The sequence below is a fragment of the Globicephala melas genome, chromosome 3 (assembly GCF_963455315.2).
Source record: "Globicephala melas chromosome 3, mGloMel1.2, whole genome shotgun sequence".
Lineage (NCBI taxonomy): Eukaryota > Metazoa > Chordata > Mammalia > Artiodactyla > Delphinidae > Globicephala > Globicephala melas.
The window spans coordinates 159821682-159837433 of NC_083316.1; the positions used below are offsets into that span (position 1 = coordinate 159821682).

Genomic DNA, 15752 nt, shown 5'->3' on the forward strand with positions numbered 1-15752 from the left:
GCTCACTGGATAAATGAACACCAATCCGTGCACTGGCTTCCTCATCTTCCCACGGCTGCTGAGGGCACAGAGTGATCATGGGCCACAAGAAGGCGCCACTGGGCCAGTCTGGCAGCAAGCCCAGCATTGACCTCCAACCCCTGGGGAAATGTCTCAGGGAAGATAAAGTGGAGACTGCAAAAGGGTGACTGGCAGAAGACTGATGGGGCCAATGAAGGTGTGGAGGAAGCCCCAGAGGAGGCACGGGGAGGCGGGGGGGTGGGGGTGTCGGGGGGAGGGCCCTGGGGCCTTTAAGGGCCCCACCGACCTTGACTGGTCTTGGGGTGATGGTCAGTTCGTGTGTCCCCCTGGCCAGGCCACAGCCCCCAAAGACTCTATGAATGGTAATCTGGGTGTGCCGTGGAGGTACTCCGTAGATGCAGTGACACCCACGACCAGCGGACTTTAAGGAGATGACCCTCCATGCTCTGGGTGGGCCTCATCCAATCAGCTGAAGGCCTTAAGAAGGAAACTAAGGCCTCCCTGAGGAGGAAGAAGCTCACCTATGAACCCCAGTGCCAGCTCCTACCTGCCCCATGGAATTCAGACTCATCAGCCCCACTACCACATGAGTCAATGTCTTGCAATAAATCTCTTGGTATCAATGTATCTGCACATTCAGACACATATCTCCTCAAGGCTCCATCTCTCTGGAGCATGCTGCCTGGGGCAAAACCCACAGAACCCCTGGTTCTGTAAGAAGCCAGCAGGCTGTCAGGTGGAAACTGACTTAGACACATATGGCAACTCTTCAGATTTAAAAAAAAAAAAAGACTTGCAATGAAGACTAGAAGAAAAACTAAAGTGTTCTAAAGCACCTTTGGTAGGTGGACGATATGGGGGTCCTAAGACCTGGGGGGGTAAGGATTATAGACAACCCACCCTTTCTTCCATTCCCCAATTTTTCTGTAAGATGGTTATTTAGAATCAAATACCTTTCATGAAAAAATGGGAATGTTGAGTTTCTATAACCCCCCTGCCCAGTACCAAAAGCCAGACAAACACCCATGGTCCCAGGTCCACCAACAGAGACAAGCGTCCCACCCTAGGGGGGCACAGTTCCAGGCTTGCTTGGGCTCTGGGGCCATAGTTTTGAATCAGCACAGAGATCAAGTCAGATTGGCGGCTACAGGAAGGAAGTGGGAGAGACTGAAGAGCCACTGGACAGGAGAGCTGCCTTCAGACCACAGATGGCCTGTTGGTGTGGCCCCAGCCACAGGACCAGCCTGGAGGCAACCAGAGGCAGACCTTGACTCAGCATAGGGCCCAGCCTGGCACAAAAGTGGATGGGGCCAAAACACTGCTCCCAGCCGGCTGCTGTGCCCAGCAAGCCCTAACAGGGCAGGGAGCACACCAGTTCCACAATTCTAAATATGATTAAGACCAAAAAAAGACTCACCCCCTGACTTCCTTGAAATCGGATCGAAGGTCTCAGTGAAACAGAGTCCTGCAAAAAAGCAAGATGGAAAAATGTCAATAAAGAATCTGGAAATTCAAAGACTCACTTCCCAGTCATACAAGGAGCCAGATAAGGACAGTGTTTTCAGGAGGGGTGAAATAAAATCCACACATGTTGAAAATTACAGGAAAGGTTACTGGAGCAGGGTTTTGAAGGATCAATAGGAGTTCCTCAGATGGCACAGGGGCCAGGGCTGAAGGTACACATGAGAGGCAAGAGTGAAGATACAGGCAATGGGCAGCCCCCTTTCACCATTCGCCCAAAACCAACAACAGCCCAGGTCATCCTGCCTCAGAAACACCCCACTGGAAAGGAATCGGGGTGGGTGAGCACCACCAGCCAGGAGGCAGGCTGATGAGGTGACGCCCTGCCCCCCAACACCCTGGCAGGACAGAGCCCAACGCCTGCCCAGCTCCCACGTCACAGCTTCAGAGCAGCTTGTCACTGCACTTGGAGTGGCGGAATTTCCAAATGTCACAAGAAAAAATACACCAAAAAACTCAAAATAATTTAAGCTTTAGCTATTCAGAGATCAGCCTTCTGGTGGAATTTCAGAAAGAACACGGATCCAGATGGAGGGTCGCACCTCTTTTTCTCATCTATCTTGGGGCTCTCAGCACCCACCTTCTGTGTAGCAGACATCACCCGACAGGGTGGTGCTGGTTTGTCACCACAACCCCTTCCCTCTACCCCCAAACCCACAGGGCCCAAATTGGCCTCTGTGCCCACTGTCCTCCCCAGTTCCTCCACAGGGTGCCGAAGTCTTGGGCTCTCCCACCTCCATCAGAGCCCACCTGTCAGGTCTCCACCCTAGCGCCCCCTAGAGGGAGGGGAGGCTCTCCCACCTGGGCCCCCCCACGCCTCTCTCAGAGCGTCTGGAGTGGCTACCTGTCTGCTCCCCACTCAGAATGTCAGGCCCACCGCAAGCCCTGGGTGGGCAGAGGAGCTACATACACGTGGGGAGAACCAACCAATGGGCAGACTGGCATCTTGGTGCCCGTGACCCCGTCACCAAGTGGGCCAAGGGCTGTAGGCATGTGAGGGAGACAGGGCTCAGCCAGCTTGGACCCTGTGGGCCACACACTCACCCCACTTTGCTTACCAGGAGCCTCCCCTTTTGCCAAGGATCTCCAAGGACTCCGCCATTTGGAGCAGACCTGAGAGGTCACACGGAGCTCCAGCACTTACCTCCATGGGATCTGACCCCCCAGAAACCACCCCACACTTCTAAAGCACAACACTCCTCACCGCCAGGCTGGCAGATATGGGAGGTCCTCCAGCCCCTTGTGCTGCTCCAGCCCCTGCAGGCACAAGGGCCACTGTGCTGCTGAGACAAGGGCCAAGGTCCCTTCAAAGCAGGCTCAGGACCAGATGACCCGTCCCGCAAACCACAACCAGACCACTGCCTGGGCTGCTGTTCAGAGTACTAGAGGAGCAGCACCGGTGGGGGCCCCGCCTAGCTGGGCCCCTGCAGATGCAACATTTAAGTGGCCTCTGCTTGGAAATGGGTTAAAGACAGAGATCAAAAAGAAGACCTGCAGGTGGCCAATAAGCACGGCAGAAGCCCTTACTCATCAGTGAGGAAGAGACGGCGCAGGCACCTACTGGGCTAGCTAAAAGAAAAAAGACAACACCCCAGAACCCTCGTCCTTTACTGGTGGGAACATACAAGGTGCTGTAGAAAAGTCTGGCAGTTTCTTAAAAGGCTAAACACAGAGTTACCACATGACCCAGCAATTCCATTCCTAGGGATATACCCAAGAGAAATGAAAATATATGTCTGCACAAAAAACATACATAGCAGAATACTCTTACTATTCAAAAAATAGCCAACAACCCAAATGTCCATCAGTTGGTGGACAGAGAAACAACAGAATACTACCCAGAAATAAAAAGAAACAAACTCCTGATGGGCACAACGTGGACAAACCTCAAAGCCACCAGCTAAGTGAGAGTAGCCCAACATATAACACCACACAATGGATGATTGTGTGGTGTTATATAAAGTTCTATATAAAGAACTTTATATAGAACTCTATATCCATCTATATAAAGTTCCAGAAAAGGCAAAACTAAAGATCAGTGAGTGCCTGGAAGTGGGGAGTGGCTGCAGAAGGGCTGGGGGGAACTTCTTGGGTAGAACATTAACACTCACTGACTATACACCTAAAATGGGGAAGTTCTATGGGTTACAAATGATGCCTCCATAATGCTGTGACCTGCCCTAGGGCATACAGAGGGTCTTTCTCTGAAGACTCGTGTGGGCTTTGAGGAACACCACCTGAACATGGGGAGAGACTCCCATCTGTTAACCATTTTCAGTGCAAGAGTGATGTAAAGTGGGTGGAAGGGAAACAGCAGAACACACAAGCACACAGCAAAGACAGCATCAAGGTAAAGCCACCCTGTCGGTCGTCATTACGGAGCTCTCTACTGACATCACCTGATCATGAAAGCTAGGAAGTCAGGGTGTTCTTGACCAGGGAACAGCAAGTACAAAGCCCGGAGCAGAGACGTGGGACACCATGGTAGTAAAGAGCATGCAGGACTTGGTTCTCATGCCCCCAGGTCTCTCGGTTCAGATCTCCATGCAAGACTCAGCTCGGGGCTAACCATAGCACCATGCGTGTCTGTCATCCACACACAGCAAAGCCTCTGTGTTCCAGGGGCTTGGGGGACAGAGGCCATGACATCAGCAATGATGTGAGCCCGGATTTAGGTAGCGAAGGAGAGGAACTAAGAAGGGTGCACCTTCCCAGGAGAGACTCCATCAGGGCAGCCCCCCTGGTGCCTGGCTGACTCGATGGTGTGGTGGGCCATCCTCCCCCTGGATCACACGCTCCCTGTGGGCCATCTAGTGAAGCATTTAACTGGCCTAGTTGTCAAGCAAGTTATTTGGGAGACTCTTTTCTCACAAAGTCATTCAATCCCCAAGGGCACTGAGAATAAGACTTTATACTGTAGAGCAGTTAGCCAAGAGGTCTAAAATCCCAAGCTTCCTCCACTACGCCAGGAGGGCTGGCTTCAAGCGTGTGTCCCCATGCCGCCTGACTTTCATCATAGAACCAGGGTCCGGGCCACATGGGTTCTTGTGGTGTCTCCTCCCTCCAGTAGGAGGATCAGGCCAGGTCCTTCTCATCGACAACAGAGCAAGTCACTCATACCACTGTGCACGCGTGCATGCATACGCACACGCGCGCACACACACACATGTAGGTGATGGGCCACCTGTCTATCGTTATTAGCAAAAAAGACACCAAGCCAAGACCTGTCTAAATTCCACCAGCCCCTGTGCCGGCAGAGGGGACAAGAGCCCCCATTTGGAAGACTTTGGAACAAAAAGAGGAGTCAATGACACTTGGTCAATGACTGAGGTGTATTTTTTTTTCTTCTTTTCCATTTTTTTGGGTCACGCTCCACGGCTTATGGGATCTTAGTTCCCTGACCAAAGATGGAACCCGCACCCTCGGCAGTGAAAGCAGAGAGTCCTAATCACTGGACCACCAGGGACTTCCCCTGAGGTACGTTCGTTTGTTTTATAAATTTACTTATTTATTTTATTTATTTATTTTTGGCTGCGTTGGATCTTTGTTGCTGTGCGCGGGCTTTCTCTAGTTGCGGCAAGCGGGGGCTACTCTTCGTTGCGGTGCACGGGCTTCTCATTGCAGTCGCTTCTCTTGTTGCAGAGCATGGGCTCCAGGCGTGCAGGCTTCAGTAGTGTGGCGCGCGGGCTCAATAGCTGTAGCTCACGGGCTCTAGAGCGCAGGATCAATAGCTGTGGCGCACGGGCTTAGTTGCTCCGTGGCTGTCTGTTTACTGACTGACTGACTGGCTGCACCTTGCAGCTTGTGGGATCTTAGTTCCCTGACCAGGGATTGACCCCGGGCCCTCAGCAGTGAAAGCACAGAGTCCAAACCGTTGGACCGCCAGCGAAGTCCCTCCCCTGAGGTGTATTCTAATGGCACTCAGCCCATGCTGCCGAACAGCTGGCGACCAAGAGCAGTCAAAAGCACATCTGCTGGCACCAGAGGGCCCACCCTCAGTGATCTGGGTTAATGCAGCTGCCTAAGCTGGCTGTGGCTCTCGCCCATCAGTTTTCCTCTGTCCTGGGGGCAACGGCCTTGATCCTTTCTGCAGACCTTTCCACATGGGGTGCCGGTAGGTAAGCTGCCTGCTCACCACTGTGTCCCCCGCATCCGGTTTCCAGGAGGAAACACAGGCACTGGCCAGGGCACCTCTCCAAGGGCTGCAGGAGTCTCTGATTTTGGAGTGTCCTGCACACTGGCATGTGACCATCCCACCTGTCACAGACTCCCAGCTTGGAGGCCCAATAACATTTTAATGAAGCACAACAAAATTAAAATTTTTACAAGAAGGTTTAAGAAAAGAGAATTTTCTAAAGCGTTCTAAAATGTACTTAAAAACTACTTGTGCGTCTTCAACATCCACCAAAGTGGCCTTTGGCAACTACTGTTTTGTTGTGGCGCAGGGGCTACTTGAAATGGAGATCTGTTTTAGATCAAAACATCTTCTTAAACAGAAGTTTTAGGTGCTTACTGTGAAGCAAATACACTTTATTTGAATTACTCAAAGTGCATCCAGCCCTGTCACCTCCAAGAAACTATCGGAAGGAAGCTGGTCACGTGATAAACTCATCGGCTCTCTCCCTTCCTTCTGAGTCAGGTTCAAAGTGGGGCAGGTAGTCTGAGGGTAACCCCAAGTGCCGCAGGCCCCTCTGGAAACCCTGCCATATGGGTCGCTCACAATGACAGAGGTGCCTCCCAGCACCTGGGGCCATGGCCCCACTTCCACCCTCTGCTGTTAAACAAGGCAGGACAGGACCATCTGTGCTAATTCCCGCTCCAACCAGCAAGCTGCAGTGGACGCCAATGGGGACCCTTACTTGGAGGTTGCTGGGTGTCCACTGGGTGCGCTCAGGACACAAGCCCCACCCATCAAAGGCCTGTGCCTGACTCCAGTGGGTGGCCACTGGGCTGGTGGGAGTAGGAGTGGCTGTGGTCTACCAGCAGCGCTGCACACTGTGCAGGTCTGATGCTGGCTGTTCCTGAAGGTTCCGGGGAAACCTGGGCAGAGCAGCCTCAAGGCCCCAGGCCGGCAACTTCCAACCTCCTGTAGGCAGGCCACACTGAAAGCCAAAGATCCAGGATCCCTGAGGAACAGCCCGCCTGCACTTCCCTTGTCTTAACAGCCTGGTGAAGGCTCGGGACCCAGAGCCATCCTGAGCAGGGGGGGCACCACGGGACCAGGGCACATGGCACCCAGGAACACATCCTGCAGGCTGCAGGCTAAGAGCTGAATTTAGGCTTGTTATTGCTAAACTCCACCACAAACCTCAGGCATCAGAGGGGGTCAAATGACTCGCCCAAACCCACACAGGGCCAGGATCCAACTCCACCTGCCACCTCCAAGGTTCTCTGTGCTGGGTGGTACACACATTTGCAGCCTCCCGTTCTCTGAGCCCTTCAGGGACTTGCAGGCTGACCCCAGGAGGACACAGCCACGTCTGCTGCAGTCACCTCCAACCTTCTGTCTGGGGATTTTGGTGATTAGGCCGGTGACTCATGCCCTGCACTCCACTTAGAGGGGGCAGGCCTTTCCACCACTGGAAGGCCATGGTGGGCCACCCGAGCCCAGGAAATATTCACTGGATGGATGGAGGGGTGAATGGACAGATAGCTGTCCCGTTGAATCTTCTCAGTTTCTTCACAAGCAGGCCCCCATGTCAGGGCCAGACAGACCACCTGGGACCAGACAAGCCATCCACTGGTGACAACTAGGGTGCTGGACAAAACACACAACAATGCTTTCAAAGTGAATGCAGGCAGCACTGGCCAGAGATGTGAAAGAAGGGAAACGGCCAAGGGAGCCTCTGGACTGCTCAGCTCACTGCCTCCAGGAACCTCTGGACCACGGGCCAGGGAGGCCGAAGGAACTGCACGTGCGGGCAGAGGCCCATGAAGGTAGGGACAGTGCAGAGGGACAGCTCCTGGCACCTGCAGGGGGCCTTGAGCTGCTGCCCAGGAAGGCTTCGGGTCTCTCCCTGGGCTGGGGCCCCAAGCCCAGGAATATGGGCCAGGACACGCCACAGCCAGCCAGCCCAGAGGAGTCCTCACTGCACCACTCAGCAGTGGAGCTAAACCAGCCCTCATTTAAGGGGTTCTCTTATTCCCCTTACTAAGAAATTTCAAAAACAAGCTTCCCCAAGATCAGCTGATCCACTGCTAACCAAACTGCCTGCCAGCAGCCAGCCGAACTGACACGCTTTAAGACAATAAAATCCAGCAGACAATCCCATGGAATCTACAACACACAGTATCCAAAACCCAAAACTCTCCAGACATGTGAAGCTGCAGAAAAATGTGAACCTTAACCCAGGAGAAAAATCAGTCAATGGAAACAGACCCAGAAAGGACAGAGAAGATGGAACTATCAGACAAGGGTTTCACTTTAGAGCAACTACTCTAAATTTAAAATGCTCAAGGGCTTAAAGGGAACCTTGAACTGGTGAGAAGAGGAATATGAAGTACCAGAGGAGAGTCACATGGAACTTCTTGAGCTGAGAAATGCAGTATCTTGATGAAATACTTACTGGGTGGGATTAACGTTAAACACTGTGGAAGAAAAGGTTAGTGAATCTGATGACAAAGTAATGTCAATTTACCCAAAATGAATCACACAAAAAAAAATCTACAGGAAAATGAACAAAGCCTTGGTGAGTCCGGCTGCGTGTCTGAAGACTGTGGGAGGTGAGGAAGGCCAGCCCGTGGCCCTAGACGGTGGGAAATCCAGGCGTGGGAAGCATGAGGGGAGGAGCATTACCACGGGCGCCCAAGGCCAGTGTGTGTGAGTAGGAACACGGAAAAGCCGAAGTAGTGCCCAGACATGAGGAAGACGTCCAGATGTCTCACCGCGGCAATGAGCGCCGCGAGGCTGCGTGGGACGTTCTGGAACCTTGCCATGGAGTGCTGCGTAGATGGTGGTGCGGGGCCATGGCCCAGAAATGTATGTTAGGTGAAAACTGTCTTCCCACGCCGCTTGCACACTCCGACAAGAACTCTGTAGATATGCGTGTGTGCATGCATATGGGAAAATAAAAAGATTACAAAAAAAAAAGCCGTGGTGAACTGTGGGACAGTACTAAGAAGTCCATTATACATGTAACTGGAATCCCAAGGGCATGATATCCAAAGGAATAATGGCCTCAAACCCCCAAATGTGACAAATACTATAAATCCACTGACCTAAGAAGCTCCAGCAGAAAACAAGGAACCACGTGGCAACACACCATAAGCAAACAAGTGCAGCGGGCTGACTGACGCACCACAAACGGAGACGCGCTCACGAGGCCAAATGTCAGAAACAAGCTCAGAGACCACAGAAGGACATCTTCAAAACACTGAGGAAAGAACACTGCCAACCCAGAATTCCATATACAGTGAAAAGAGAAGGTGACATAAAGACTTGTTCAGACAGAGGCTGAGAGTCTGTTTGTAGCAGATCTGCATTACGAGGAAGGTTCTGGAAGTTCTTTAGGAGGAAGGGAGAGTGACACCAGATGGACATGCACATCTGCACAGAGGATGAAGACTGTCAGGTTATGGTGAACATTTATAAACATGAAAGACCTTTTTCTCATTATGTTTCTGTAAAAGCTAATTGATAGTTGAAGGCATAAATAACAATAATGAAGTGTGGGATTTGGATGTGCAACACTAAATGGGGCAAGGAGGAGGAGCAGGAGATGGGAGCAGCCTGTCCCAGGGTCCTGACACCATCTGACCCACTGCAGGAGATTAACTGGGAGGGCGTGGTCTCCCGGTGCCAGAGCTGACCCGGACCTCCTGCACCTCAGCTCTGGGGACGTGGAGCAGGTGGACTCGCATATTTGCCGCTGGACATGCTGAACGTGCACCTCTGGCCTGGTCGGACCATTTACCCGTTCTTGCCCTCAAGGGGTACTTCCCGAGCCTCGAGGGTCCCAGGCCATGCCTCACAGAGTGGGACAGCTGGACACAGAGAGGACACCACATGGCCTTGACTGCACATGGAAGGAACAAGTAAGGGGCACAGTGCACATGGCATAAGGAGATGAAGCGGAGATGCTGAGCTGGACTGCAGGCAGCAAGGGTGGCAGAGACAGCAGCCGTGGGTGAGAAGGCAAGGTTTTTGTTTTTTTGTTTTATTGATTGATTGATTGATTGGCTGTGTTGGGTCTTCGTTGCCGCGTGCGAGCTTCCTCTAGTTGCGGTAAGCGGGGGCTACCCTTCGTTGTGGTGCATGGGCTTCTCATTGTCGTGGCTTCTCTTGTTGCAGAACACGGGCTCTAGGCGCGCAGGCTTCAGTAGCTGTGGCATGTGGGCTCAGTAGTTGTGGCTTACGGGCCTTAGAGCTCAGGCTCAGTAGTTGTGGCACATGGGCTTAGTTGCTCCACCGCGTGTGGGATCTTCATGGACCAGGGCTCGAACCCGTGTCCCCTGCATTGGTAGGCGGATTCTTAACCATTGTGCCACCAGGGAAGCCCAAGAAGGCAAGGTTTGAGGGCAGCCGTGGTATGAGCGAGACAGGGGTCCCCCTGGGTTCGTGGGCCCTTTCAGAAAGTAGATGTGGTACCAACAGTGTCTTCTGAGCAAACAGGCAGAGGTATCTTTATAGCAGGACCAGCGTCACCCTCCAGACCCACCCAGCCTGCCCTGGATCCCAGCAGCTAGGACGCCCCTGGTGGTGCATGGGCTGAACGTGCAAACATGGTCTTTCCTTGAGTTCTGGCTGGCTGTTCCCTGCAGGGGCTGACAGCTCATAGGATCAGGGACGCACCGCTTGTTAGGGGTACCTGCCACCCTGTTACCTCCTCTACATTTTAGGGACCAAGAGGGACTGACGGACTAGCCCGGGCAATGCCCACTTCCCTGTCTCCTCAGCAGCTTTTGGGTCAGCCCTCAGACGGTGATTAACAAGCCACCAGGTAATGTAACTTCCCATGACACACACCCCCCAGGCACACCACCACCCATCTCCATGCCTGTCACACTTGGTACATGCACGGGCTACGTCTCAGGCTGGCAGCATTACACACGACACGCTTAGTCTCTTCAGACCCTCTGAGGGCTTGTGTCGCTCACATCACAGGCTCACAGGTCACGCCCTCCCCCGGGGCCAAGCTGCCCAGTGTGCCACCTCCTGAGCAGCAAGCACCGACCCCCACACCGGCCCTGTCAGCACCCCAAGTAGCAGAACACCATCCCCCATTAGCAGTGCAGGGAGGATGAAACCAGGAGCTGCTCGGGATAAGTGTCACTGCTAGTGCCATGCTTTGACTGAGAGCCCAGGGCTGACTTGGGAGGCCTGGCAGTGGTGGGCAGTAGGAAGGCCTCAACACAGCAGGGCAGGGGCGTCCGCGCCCTGAGGTCACTCAGCCCCCAGGCAGCTCCCCAATGCGGGGGGCGCAACTTGGGTGAAGAAACCTGTTTAATAAAGATGTTGATGCATGTAAGAAAAAATAGGGTGGGCACAGGGCAGTGACGGTCAGGGGAACAGGCAGGCCCGTGGGAGAAGGTGTGACTCCTGGCCCGAAACTCCTCTTCCCTAAGATGGGGCGAGGGCGAGAAGGAAGCTTACGGCCGGGATCCTCTTCTCTCTCCCCATGGAGAAGAACACTTACGAGGGTGAAGCAACAGGAAGTGGCTTACGAAATCCACCTCCAGGTCTAGCAACCAGTTTGTAGGAAGTGCAGTGGGTAAGGCAACGAGTTACACTTGCAGTTCTCCACTGGGTGACTCTGCCCCAGGGGACACTGGCGACGCGCAGAGACATTTTAGGATGTCGTGACTTGGCTGTGGGGGGCTGCTCCTGGCATCTGATGGATGGAGGCCAGAGACTCTGCCCAACAGACTACGGTGTACAGGATGGTCCCACCACAGAGTAACCCAGCCCCAGATGTCAGTGAAGCCAAGGCCGAGAAGCCCTGAGCTAGCTGCTGCCACGTGGAAAGTAACGAGGACAGTGACTGCCAGGGCAGAACATGGGAAATTCCTTGGGACCGATGAACTGGTTTCTTCAACAGATGAATGGTTCGAGGGGAAGAATGGAGTGCTATAAATTACCACAGACTTAACACGAATGTCGCGTGTGGCTCTGTGTGGACCCTACTTGAACTAGCCTCAGTGAAGAGCCTGTGGAGAGCCAGCAAGGGTGCTCTCAGGGAGCTGCACGGAGGCGATGTCTAAAAAACACAAGTCTGTATCTGTTAACATTCAACACAGTGATTAAAATAGCCATGGATGAAATGAAAAGATACCTGGGATCGTTTTAAAGATGCTCTAGCAAACCAAACAAACCAAAAATGGGGAACTGAGGAGGGCACAGGGAAAAGTTGAGACAAGATGGGTAAAAGCTCAGAGGGTGAGACTGACAGCCAGGGGGCTCTCGTTATGCTCATCTCTGTCCCACAACCCACGCACATACCCATGTGAAAAGGTTTAAAATAAAAAGTGGAACAAGATAGAAAGCCCAGAGGTAAACCCCCGCACCTATGGTCAACTAATCTATGACAAAGGAGGCAGGGATATACAATGGAGAAAAGACAGTCTCTTCAACAAGTGGTGCTGGGAAAACTGGACAGCTACATGTAAAAGAATGAAATTAGAACACTCCCTAACACCATGCACAAAAATAAACTCAAAATGGATTAGAGACCTAAATGTAAGGCCAGAAACTATAAAGCTCTTAGAGGAAAACATAGGAAGAACACTCTTTGACATAAATCACAGCAAGATCTTTTTTGATCTACCTCCTAGAGTAATGGAAATAAAAACAAAAATAAACAAGTGGGACCTAATGAAACTTAAAAGCTTTTGCACAGCAAAGGAAACCATAAACAAGACGAAAAGACAACCCTCAGAATGGGAGAAAATATTTGCAAACGAATCAACGGACAAAGGATTAATCTCCAAAATATATAAACAGCTCATGCAGCTCAATATTAAAAAAACAAACAACTCAATCCAAAAATGGGCAGAAGTCCTAAATAGACATTTCTCCAAAGAAGACATACAGATGGCCAAGAAGCACATGAAAAGCTGCTCAACATTACTAATTATTAGAGAAATGCAAATCAAAACTACGAGGTATCACCTCACACCAGTTAGAATGGGCTTCATCAGAAAATCTACGAACAACAAATGCTGGAGAGGGTGTAGAGAAAAGGGAACCCTCTTGCACTGTTGGTGGGAATGTAAACTGATACAGCCACTATGGAGAACAGTATGGAGGTTCCTTAAAAAACTAAAAATAGAATTACCATATGATCCAGCAATCCTACTACTGGGCATATACCCAGAGAAAACCACAATTCAAAAAGACACATGCACCCCGATGTTCACTGCAGCACTATTTACAATAGCTAGGTCATGGAAGCAACCTAAATGCCCATCGACAGACGAATGGATAAAGAAGATGTGGTACATATATACAATGGAATATTACTCAGCCATAAAAGGAACGAAATTGGGTCATTTGTTGAGACGTGGATGGATCTGGAGACTGTCATACAGAGTGAAGTAAGTCAGAAAGAGAAAAACAAATATCATATATTAACTCACATATGTGGAACCTAGAAAAATAGTACAGATGAACCGGTTTTCAGGGCAGAAATTGAGACACAGATGTAGAGAACAATCGTATGGACACCAAGGGGGGAAAGCCACGGCAGGGGTGTGTGTGTGTGTGATGAACTGGGCGATTGGGATTGACATGTATACACTAATGTGTATAAAACTGATGACTAATAAGAACCTGCTGTATAAAATAATTTTTAAAAATTTAAAAGTGCAGGACTTCCCTGGTGGCACAGTGGTTAGGAATCCGCCTGCCAATGCAGGGGACATGGGTTCAAGCCCTGGTCCGGGAAGATCGCACATGCTGCGGAGTAACTAAGCCCGTGAGCCACAACTACTGAGCCCGCATGCCACAACTACTGAAGCCTGTGCACCTAGAGCCCATGCTCTGCAACAAGAGAAGCCATCGCAATGAGAAGCCCGCGCACCGCAGCAATGAGTAGCCCCCGCTCACCACAACTAGAGAAAGCCCGTGTGCAGCAACAAAGACCCAACGCAGCCATAAATAAATATATATATATATTTTTTTAACATCTTTATTGGAGTATAATTGCTTTACAATGGTGTGTTAGTTTCTGCTTTATAACAAAGTGAATCAGTTATACATATACATATGTTCCTATATCTCTTCCCTCTTGCGTCTCCCTCCCTCCCACCCTCCCTATCGCACAATAATTTTTTTTTTAAGTGTACATGCACAAGACCCTCCACCCAAGGCACACTGAATGGACGGTGTGGGAGGGTGTGAGGCTGGTGAGCACAGAGCTGGTGTTTCACATGGGGGAAAGGGCTGGAGCCAGTGGAGGTGGAAGGACCATCAAGGACGGGGCAGATCTGGACACAGTCCCAGGATGCCCACCACTGGCTGAACGTGGGGAGCATCAGTACCCAACACTGCCCCTCTCGGTCCTGAAGTGCCCACAGGGGGCAGTGGAAACTGTGCCCAGGCAGCATGCTCCCTGTGGCCTGAAGCCCCCATAACTCAGAGGTGCCTGTGGAAAGTGATGGGAGGGAAGGCTTCTGTTCCTCCTTAAAGAGTCTGTCTTTCTGATTCTACAAAGCACAAACGTAGCCCTTGAGCTGATTCTGCAGAGCTGGGATCCAACCTCTCCTGAGCAGTGCGTGGCCAGCAAAGGGGGAGGTTAGGTCCTGAGAAAAGGCCTGTCAGCCAACCTCCTGGCAACTGTCCCCCAATTTCCAGTAAAGCAGAGACGATTGGGAAACGCCTTTCAGGAATCCTCCCTGCGACTTCCTGGCAGGTTCCGAGTGGGATGCTGAGACCACAGAGAGTTTAGACAGTGTCTGGGACCAAGAGGGGCCATTTGTGTGAACCACAGGCGGGTGGAAAGGCCTGGGATGCATCTCCAGATCAGTCCTGTGGGCGTGGCCAGCTCAGGGCCAAGCTGGGAAACCTGGGTGGACACACTGATAAGATTCTACCCTTACTTGATGAGGTCACAGCAGAGCAAGGGCATGGCAGGCCAGCACAGGGGCCCACAGCAGCTCCTCCCCTTGGCCGGGAGGACGGCACAACATTCATCATTATGTGAAGGGACATGCAAAGAAAGGCAAGAAAAGGGATTCCAAGTGGCCATAGGCCAGGTGTAAATCAGGACCCACATGGTGGCCAGCACAGCAAATATTTCTATCTAAAGTCAGAGAAGTGCACAGAAAGTTTAGGGAAAAAATTTTAAGACATCCTGAGGATTAGAAAAACAGATGTAAATCACCTGCAACTGGCCCTGACACCTTCCCATGCATTTCTGTTTGCTCTTCTTGGGTCAGCAAATAAACATGGTCAGCACCAGACGGGCCACCTTCCTTTCTGCTGCAATTCCCACATGCCCACCTGTACTCCAACTCTCCCCTCATCCCCAGCGACCTCCAATCTGTGTTCTGTCCCTATGGTTGCATCTTTTCTAGAAGGTCATATAAATGAAATCATACTGTATTAGTTTCCTGTGGCTATGTAACAAGTCACCACTAACTTGGTGGCATATAACAACAGAAGTTTATTCTCTCAGTCCTGGAGGCCAGAAATCAGTATCCTTGGGCTGAAATCAAAGCGTCACTGGCAGGGCTGACTTCCCTCCGAAGGTTCTAGGGGAGGATCCTTCCTAGCTTCTTCCAGCTTCTGGAGGCTCCAGGCATTCCATGGCTTATGGCCGCATCACTCCAACCTCTGCCTCTGTAGTCACATCACCTTCTCTTCCTCTGCATCAAATCTCTCTCTGCTCTCTCTTAAAAGGTCACTTGTGATCCATTTAGGGCCCATAAACCCAGGATAATCCCATCTCAGAATCCTTAACTCTTTAAAATAATTTTTTCTTGGCTTTTTTTTTTGGATCTAAACATAGATTTACATTTATCATATTTTACTATTTTTTTAAACTTTTAAAAACTTTTTTTATTGAATGAAAAATTCTTTAAATTCTACAGTGCTTTACAATTTTCAGAAGTTTCACCCACATGATTTCAAATAATCCCATAATAACCCTTTTAAAAAAAATCTCCTACTCCTATACTGTCCCTCCCTGCGTCCCTCTCCCCACTGGTAACCACTAGTTTGTTCTCTGTATCTGTGAGTCTGCTTTAGAATCCTTAACTTACTCCCACCTGCA

General features: G+C 51.1%; 1 protein-coding gene across 1 annotated transcript in view; it reads right to left on the reverse strand.

Annotated features, from left to right (window-relative positions):
* Positions 1–15752, reverse strand: part of ELL (elongation factor for RNA polymerase II) — an 81480-nt gene that overhangs the window by 27900 nt on the left and 37828 nt on the right. The window contains exon 2 of the mRNA XM_030880089.2: positions 1439–1486. Within this exon, the coding sequence (XP_030735949.1) occupies positions 1439–1486 (48 nt within the window). The remainder of the gene's footprint in view (positions 1–1438; positions 1487–15752) is intronic.